Genomic DNA, 9652 nt, shown 5'->3' with positions numbered 1-9652 from the left:
GCCGAAGCTTGCAAGAAAGCTATGGCTTACTCATCTAGCGGGAGACTTGGGGATCAACGTAGAGATGCTTGTGTAGATAATCATTTCTACAAGAGTGTACATCTATACATAGTCGCCCCATTGCTGCTTAAAGGCACATTGGCGCTGTGTTAAAGGGCTATACAAATTCGTTTTGTTGAAGTTATATGATAGAATTACACATTTATGAGTGAACCGGTAGAGGCACACGCATGATCATTATGTGTGTACATAAATGACCATGCGTGCAAGAAGATTATCATGTGTGCAAATTAGTAACAACCACATCGACAAGTCAAACTAAGACCCTTTAAAATCCACAAAATTATAGTCAAATTTTTCATGGAACCCAACATTGTGGCGGCCCAGAGAGGTATTTCATGGAGAGGGAGAGAGAGAGAGAGGGAGAGGGATGGAACTTAGGAAAGAAAAAGAGAAGGAGAGCAAGAAGGGAAAATGGGAAAGAAAACGTCTCTCCATATTGTTATTGAGCAAGCACCTTAATTCTATGAGACTTTTGTACCTCACCCTCCTCATTGTTTCGTGAGGAATGTTGACGACTCAAACGCTCTCAAAGCACTCGCTCATCCTCTTCTTGCACACTTCCACGACCTCTTTTGAGAACCAATCTATAAACGCTTTAATCTTCTCATAGGCCTGCTTAATGGCGGTCTTAAGGGCGTCCATAATATTCTGAAGCCAACGCTTAATTTGATTCACCAAGTCCACAAAGAAGTCTGTCCATGAACGCACCGCCTTCATGGCCTCCTCACCTCCCACCATCCAGACACCAAGTGCCTCCTCATACTCTTCCTGGGTTTTAAAATCTTCCCGTTTAGGTTCCGAACGCTCAACCTGCAACAAGGTTGAGAAGCTTTAGCCAGATTAATTCCGAGGGACAAGCGAGCAAGATTACCCTTTAGAAAGAGACGAGGGCGACATTACCTCCCGGTTTAACTCCACCAGTTTGGCATCCATTTCCTGCTTGACGGCGTCACTCTGGGAACGAAACCATCGGATGAACTCCTCGGGGCTCTTGCTCTGGCGCGCCACATTGGCTCGCCGCTGCAACTCCTCCAATCCATCTGCTGAAGGGCGCAGAATCAACATCAGCCGCTCTCCTGTGGGAGGACCAGGCATGCGGCTGCGAATTGCAGACGTGTAGCGGGTGGTTGATGCAGCCATGGACGTGTAGCGGGTGCTTGATGCCGCCATGGTTGTGGGGAGAGAGAGAGAGAGAGAGAGAGCTCCTAAATATGCAGGAAGTGATCCTGAGAAATAGAGGGTGGAAGCTTTGCTGGACCGCGTCGAGTGAAACCCTCTCTCGAGTCTCCCTTGAGAAATATGCAGGAAGTGATCCTGAGAAATAGAGGGTGGAAGCTTTGCTGGACCGCGTCGAGTGAAACCCTCTCTCGAGTCTCCCTTGAGAAATATGCAGGAAGTGATCCTGAGAAATAGAGGGTGGAAGCTTTGCTTGACCGCGTCGACTGAAACCCTCTCTCGAGTCTCTCACTTGACCCAATTGGAACATTGTTTAACTCTGCCAATTATCAAAGTCATTTGGTTGACCTCACTCTCTTTTGTTCTCCCTCCTTTAGAGTTAAAATATGTAAAATTAGCAAAGTCATCTGGTTGCGTAGAGCGGAAAGCAACACTTTTGAAGACCCCTTAAGAGTTAAAATATGTAAAATTAGAGTTAATTATCCCTTAAGAATATAATATAGAAAACCCTCAAATTCCACAAATAACCATGCATCTCCCTTTGAATGAAACCTATTGGCAAAGTAAGGGGGATCCATACTTGATTGTAGCCATTTGAAAAACCAGAAGCCTCCTTATTTTCCGACTTTTTTCTCTATACGATTCCATTAAGAGAGGATCTCGTGACATTTTCAAAGATTCCTAGGCAGCGTGTTGTTTACACTTAAAAGTTGAGGGCTTGTGTTACAATTCTTGGGTAAGAGAACTGTGACGTTGCAGCATGGCTTAGGAGCTTGCTCATTGTGAAGTACAAGGGTTTGTTCCTTGTTCTCTTTATGTGTGCATGTGCGTGCAACCTCTCTATTGACAACATGATCCTCCAAGATTTTCAGTCTACACATTTACCATATGTACTGGCTAGACTTGGAGATTCGCCTAATCATAAACAAACCCGTACAAAAAAGACCAAACCCATTAAGACTTCATTAACGCTTCCTGTATTTTGTGGGCATGACTTAGCATCCCCTTGAGATTGGTATGTATGAGATCAACATGTTCAAAACAATTCAACACTTTGCATGACTAAAAGCACGCTAGTCTTCTAGTAGGTTGCATCTACAAATACACTTTAAACACATATGCAAAAGGTTGCTCGGGGTATCAAAATTGATGATCAATACTTACACAATTGAGAACATGACCCTAAGGATGTACATGAGCCCAAATTTAAAGGCATCTAAGTGAGCTACCCCTTTGTTTCGACATTGCATAAGCTTAAAAGACCTTTGTTTATATTTCTATGCTTGTGCATAGGCCACCATGCACACATATGTAACATGCACATATCATCAAAATTAAAGTTTGATGAATGTCCTGTATTATCAAGGCTTTTCTCTCTCTAAAAGTGGCCATTTGAGATAGAAAAGCCATACAAAAGCACATATGGATGGAAAAGAGGCATGTATGAAAGTTGATTCAAGGCAATAGAAGTGCCAAAAGGTGAATTTCACTCCAAAAGTGTAGGGAAGATTTTCCTAGGATCTCACCAAAATGTTACAGGATAAAAAGGGGCTCCGAAGGACCTAAAACAACTAAAATACTGCTTACGGGAGGTGTCCTCCAGAATGGGTGCATGGACAATGAATTATGAAAATGGGAAGGAGGGCTTTATTTGGTCCAATTAGGACACATTCCCACCAATGAAAGTGGTGGAAATAGGCGCCCAACCTCCCCCATGCGTCACCCATACTCTACCTCTCTCTAAGCCACATGGATGTTATAAATGGCATCAAGCCTCCACCTCATCAAGTCGAGTTCTTAAATGGGGATTATCTTGCTCATTAGGGGGGAAATTAGAGTGTGGAAAAGCACAAGTGAAAGCTCTCAACAAGCTCCTCAAGCTCAAGCATCTCTTATGCTAGTTACATACTTATGCTAGTGTAATACCCTTGGTAGATAAGTACATAGACTATGCAGCACTTCCGTCTCAACCTCCTAGCCAAATCCTCTTCAAGACTCTCCTTTAATCCGCAAGTACTCTTGGCTTGAGTAGCCATTGAGGCTTTGAGAAGAGGACAACGTAGCTCAAGGTCTTAGGCAACGAGCCCAAAGCTCAAGGATTATGGAGATCCTAGCCTCCATGGTCCAAGAGATGTATTAATTTAAGCTTTTCTCTTTTGTAAGAGTTCAAGAGCAAAGAATTAATACAAAGCCTTTTGAGGGGAGGTTGGCCTCAAGAATTTCGGCCCTCAATCTTGTTTATTTGTGTCAAGTTCTTGATTTGCATGCTTGTTTTGCATATGCTACTTGTTTGGGTGTATGTAAGTACTAAATGAATGCATGAGCTAGTGGTTAGTGTGCGTGAGTAGCCAAAGGAATGCATATCTAAGTTGCTTGCGTGTATGAATAATTGAATGATGCATTAGCTACCATGTTATTCCTATCACATGCTATCACTACTAAGGGTGGAAATTAAAAGAAAATCAATACTAAAAGAGCTTGTGTAAATACTTTTGTTATTTACTATTAAGAAGCTTATAGTAAACTTGGTTACATTGGTATCAGAGCATTGTAGGTGTTCACCACAACAGATACGAAGCATAGACGTGCATGTTAGACACGCAAAGTCGGGCGCGTCTATCATTGCGTCTATATGTGCGTGTAAAAGAGCGTGTAAATAGACACGAATTTTGCGTCTATATATCCGCGCAAATAGACACGAATATAGACGTGTTTTCAGACACGTAATTATTTAACCACCTGAAATTGGACTTAATATAATTAAAAAACCAGAGTTAATAATTATTTTTGTATTGCTCTCTAATGAATGGCAGTTCCTCCAGTTGACAAGTCTGATATAAGTAATTAGCGGCAAGCGACACAAATCTTATTACACAATTAGTAGCAAGCATTGCATGTATCTCATAATGTCTCTACTTGAAGATGATAAAAAATACTTCCTTTTTATTATGGAAAATTCAATTTAGCTTTAAACTTGACTATTGATTCTTGAGTATGCACATGTGCGCATGACATTTTCCATAGAATTAAGAATATACATTGAATCATTAAGCGAATTAAGTATGTTACAGTGAATGATCCATCTCATCTTCAATGAGATCAGCCCTTGCTAAACTATCTACTTCTAGGTCTATGTTATCAAGAGGTAACGAAACAAATAAGTCTATCCCACTATCAGATGTGTTGCTATATTGCTCAATAAATTCATCATCATCAACCACATTATTGTCCTCTTCTGCGTTTCCTTGAACATTCTCGCGAGGTTCATCTTGTACTATATCACGCATATCATCCATTATGGTGTCATCATGTACATCATCATTAATTATTGGATTGTCATCTGCCATCTCTATGTCGTAATATTACCATATATTGGTTTTGAACGATTAGATATAGGGATGCCATACCACCATCGGTTATTGTTTACCATTGGATGATACACAACTTGTATTTGAAAAACAAAAGCAAGAAACTTAAATACTTATTATATTGTGTATATGTATCACATGTATACATATAAAAAAATTAGCTTTTACATATATACCTGCTCGCATTGTTGAGGTAGTACTAATGTGTCATTCTTGTTTTGGTGAAATTTTGTAGAGTTAAAGATTACAAAACCACTTGGATGATGTCTGATTGTGCAATGCTCACCATTTGTTACCACTTCTTTAAACCACTTCACATCTAGTACATATATAAAGAATCGTCTGAAGTCAAGCTTCAGAATATCTTGGATCAAGCCACAATAACCTTCCATGGTACCATTGGCATCCTCGAAGTGAGCAAGGATATCACAATCTTAGGTATTTCTCTTTTCATCTATACGTTGAGTTCGAAGATGTTTACCCTCACACCAAATAGCATTGAATAATGTGCATTAGTAGTAAAAGATTAAGATCAAACATGTCAATTTATTATATAAAATATAACTAGAAACAAATTAATTGATAGTATGTCTCACCTTTGATAAGCAACCTCGTGCATATTCCCACTCTTCTTGAGATATATTAATTTCCTCCTATTTTTCCATTCTCTCCATTTCCTCATGTAACCAATCTATATCAATATGACGTGGGAGCGCATTTAGATGATCTGGAAATGAGACATTACATCCATATCTGGTGCGAAATGCTTGTCTTTCGCTTTTTCTTCTTGCCCTTGCTTCATTATATAGTGTCACCCATTTGCTCATTACATCACTATTGAGCACACAAAAACTATTTAACTTACGAAGTTCTTCTTTTGTTAGCACTTTACTCATTCCTTTTCCTTGAGGTATTATAGAGGTCATCCTCAAGTCTTCATCGTCTTTCCATAGTCGTGGTTGAGAGGGGTCCACTTCAGCAAGATATTCAGATATATAAACAAGGGATGATTGCACTAACCAACCCTCAGCCATGCTTCTCTCAAGCCGTGATTTTTGCCTCACAAAATCTTTCAAGGTTTTCATGAAGCGCTCAAGAAAAAACATCCACCTTGCATGAACTGCCCCACAAAGTGTGATCTCATCAATCAAATGTATGAGTAAATGTAATTGAGTAGTCAAAATGGACCGAGGAAAAGCTTCATCCACCAAACAAACCACCTCAACAGATAATACTCGAGCATCTTGCAATGTGTTTGGATCAATTTCCTTCGAGCTCACGTATATGTCAGGATGTATTTGATAATTGTTTATTTTTGTGTAGAAATTTAAAGATATATAATGAAAAAATACAATGTATACACACCTCACAAGCTCTCCTATCTTGTAAATGATATCGCGTACATCTTTGGATACACAATGGGATATGCTAGTAGGAAGTACGAACTGAATGTAAACAATATTCATAGATCAAATGATTAGTTGAGAAAAAAGTCATCATACCCCAAAGTTTACACATAGTTACTCCACTAATTACTATATTCATGGTTAGAGATACCCTTACTTGAATCATTTTGTACCAATCATGGGACTTCAAACCAGATAGTTGCTCCACACCTCTTTTCTTTTTCTTTATGAAGGCTCCCTTGAGGCATCTCAAACATCCTATGGGTGTTCGAAAGCTACATATTTGTTCCTTTACTATTTTTTCCTCATTCTTTGACAACATCCAAGGTGCATGGGGTCAATCTTTCCTCTGGGTCCAATGCGTGGCCAGGCTCGTCTCATGCGACCAATGTTATGTAAATCCTCCCTTACATTGACTAAATCACGAACCCCTATCAAGTGATCCCATAATGTAGATACAACATTTTTGAATATGTGCATGGGGTCCAACATGTGATTGATCTTGAGTTCATTGGAACCCAACAAACAAACAATATATTATGTAAACAATTCATCATGCTAAATACTTTAAAGTCAATCGAGAGAAATGCACTTCTTATCGACTCATGCCGAGTGGAGGGTGGCTGTCGGCATTAATCCATCTCTCCTTCCAATCTCGAATGGTTAGAGATTGTGGAGTCATTCCATTAGTAGGGAGAACATATTCGGGATGGTCAATAGGAAGAAATCGATGATGATTGTCATAGATAACCTTTTTTAAACGTGCCGGCCTAGAGGAAACTAGAGAGGGACCGCAAATAGGACATGCATGATATCCTAATGTGGTTAAACCTGAACAAACAAGTGAATCAATAATATGCAATTGATTCAAGTCTTGAATTTCAAATATAGAGTTATATACATGTACCTGAACACTCTCCATATCCTAGAAAGTCATGCATGGTCCACAACAACATGGCCTTCAATGTGAAATCTCTAGAGGATGCAGATGCGCTTGTATCTTGCATCTCAATACATTCCCATAACATTTCTAACTCTTCAATCAAAGGCTCTAAGTAAATGTCTATGTTTTTTACCTTGTGCTTTCCAGGAATCAAAAGGGATAACATTACATGTCCCTTTTTAATTGCCACGGATGGAGGAATATTATAGTTCACCAATACCACTGGCCATACACTGTATGATGTGCCTTTGATGCCAAATGGATTGATTCCATCCATACCTAAACCAAATCTTAAATTTCTTGGCTCTTCTTTGAAAACGGGCCACAAATTATCTATATGTTGCCATGCCGGTGTGTCTGCAGGGATTCTCCATTTTCCATCACTTGAACGATGACTAGCATGCCATGACATGAGCTTTCCAATAGACTTACACTTAAACATAAGTTGAATACATGGAACAATCGGAAAATGTCACAAAACCTTACGAGGCACATCCATTGACTTCATCTCCACTTCATATCTTGATTCGCCATAAACAGGACACTCTCGTGCGAACTCATGAATCCCACGAAATAAGATACAATCATTGACACATGCATGGATCTTGACATAATCGAGGCCTCCCAGAGATGTCAAGTAATGTCTTGCTTGCTCTCTCTTAGTTGGCAGTTTGTTTCCTTTTGGAAGCATTTGTGATAATAACCTACATATATTTTTAAAAGCGAGTTAAAAAATCACCAACATATATTTGTGTCTGATTTCAAAATAGAACAATTAATATTATGATTCATAAGACAAACTGAATTGATACCTACTTCAATAACGCATTCAAACTGACATTACTCCATCCATAAATTGTTTGCAAGCTAAGTATCTCGAGGGGACGCACAAAGAACGGAGTATGTACAACCTTCATACAACGGAGTAGATGATGCTACGTATAGTGGGTCATCTGGCTTTGTAGAGTGACCTTCTCCTTGAACCAGTTGCGAAAACAGATTGTGTACCATGTTGTCCAAAATCTCATCCTCTACAACTTGATGGGGCATTTCATGAGGGCTACTATCATGGTCGTCAGTCTCCACTCTTCTTGAAGACTCTGCCTCCTCCCGTCGACGTTTTGCAGCCTCTCGACGCTCGGGAGGGAGCATCTGAGGATGTGGCACCACATCCTGCTCAACTACAAAAGGGAGTTTCATGTACGTTGATATATATTGAGTAACATAGACTAGCAATCTTAGTGTTTTAAAAAAACAATGAATACCAGTGTTTTTTCTTGGTCCCATTCTCCATACATGCTGAGGTGTGACATTGCAATTCAATGTGCTCGAAAAATACACCCTCGACAACGATCACACATGCATTTAATTTTTCGTCGTAGCCATGCATCTCAATTATGAAGACGTAATGTTTCATCCTCATTTGAGGATGTGCTCGTTGACTCATCAGCATGCACCGCACTAGGTGATGACGACGATATGATTAAACCTAATTCATGACAACATCAAATTTGTTATTCATATGTTTACATAAAAACTTCAAGCTGGCATATTAATTATTCTAAGATCTCAATTTTAAATACACAAAACTTATCATAAATACATAAAAACTTATGATAAGGACTTACTATCAAAACTTATCTTAAAAACAAAAACTCATGATAAAAGCTAAATGCGCGTCTATACCTGCGTTTACCTACGCGTCTAAATATGTGTCTATTTGTGCGTCTAAATTCGCGTCTATAAGCGCGTTTACGTAAACGTAGACACGCATATACACACAAAAATAGATGCAAAAGTCAAAATTCAAAAGATACTTGAATTATTTCTTTTCAAACCGTGCCTTTCCTTTCCTGCGTTTTTTGTGCGTTCTGAAGCTCGAGTTCAGCCGAATTGCAGTCTACCTCCAATAGTCTCTTCATGCTCACCTCCTCATGGCTCACCTCTTCTTTCACTTCAAAGAGACAAGAGAGGAAAGAAGAAAGCCAAGGAGAGGAAGAAAGAGAGAAAAAAAGAGAGGAGAACAAGAGGAAGAAGAAGCAAATAGAGAAGACAACAAGCAGTAACTCACCAAGGAGAGAAAGAAGGAGAAGGAAGAAGCGCCACCACCCGTCCACACCAAGGAGAGAAAGAAGGAGAAGGAAGAAGCGCCACCACCCGTCCACACCAAAGACCTAAGGTGAGTCCTCTCTCTCTCTCTCTCTCTCTCTCTCTCTCTCTATGTGTATTAGGATCTATGATTGAACTTCTTATAGCACAAATAAATCATGGATGGCGGTTGTCGGATTGAAAGCAGTCGACTGAGCGCATTTGAGAGTGCGTGTAGATTTCAGTACAGACGCAGACATAGATGCGCAGCAATGTTTGCTGTCATCGCGTCTGCAATCGTGTCTCCTAGTGCTTGTATTCTGCCTCTTAGACGCGAGAATACACGAGCTCTGCCCAAAGCTTTGACTTCAGAGTCGCATCTCCAGGCACGTGTATTCTGCATCTCAGACGGGAGAATACATGCGCTCTGCCCAAAAGCTTTGACTTCAGAGTTGCGTCTCCAGGCTCGTGTATTCTGCATTCCAGACGCGAGAATACACACACTCTGCCCAGAAGCTTTAACTTCAGAATCGCATCTGAGAGCGCGTCTATGCTGCATCTCAGACACGGATATACACGCGCTCTGACTAGAGGGTTTGACCTCAGGG

At 40.0% G+C, this 9652-nt stretch overlaps 1 protein-coding gene across 1 annotated transcript; it reads right to left on the bottom strand.

Moving 5' to 3' along the window:
- Positions 1-368: 368 nt before the first annotated feature.
- Positions 369-1528, bottom strand: LOC148014187 (uncharacterized). The gene is made up of 2 exons (XM_087666694.1): positions 964-1528; positions 369-873 (listed from the first exon to the last, which is right to left on the bottom strand). The coding sequence occupies exons 1-2, from the start codon at positions 1231-1233 to the stop codon at positions 580-582; spliced, it is 564 nt and encodes a 187-aa protein (XP_087522820.1). The 5' UTR covers positions 1234-1528; the 3' UTR covers positions 369-579.
- Positions 1529-9652: the final 8124 nt, after the last annotated feature.

The sequence above is a fragment of the Lygodium microphyllum genome, chromosome 25 (assembly GCF_053477565.2).
Source record: "Lygodium microphyllum isolate KBCC chromosome 25, Lygodium_microphyllum_v1.1.10, whole genome shotgun sequence".
Classification (NCBI taxonomy): Eukaryota; Viridiplantae; Streptophyta; class Polypodiopsida; order Schizaeales; family Lygodiaceae; genus Lygodium; species Lygodium microphyllum.
This window is presented reverse-complemented; position numbering and strand designations above follow the sequence as displayed.

What these genes read in the sequence shown, in the direction of transcription:
- LOC148014187 (XM_087666694.1), bottom strand. Translation starts at nt 1,233, where the DNA reads ATGGCGGCATCAAGCACCCGCTACACGTCCATGGCTGCATCAACCACC. An exon ending in TGGTGGAGTTAAACCGGGAG is followed by an intron (nt 874 to 963) that starts GTAATGTCGCCC and finishes ACCTTGTTGCAG; the next exon opens with GTTGAGCGTTCGGAACCTAA.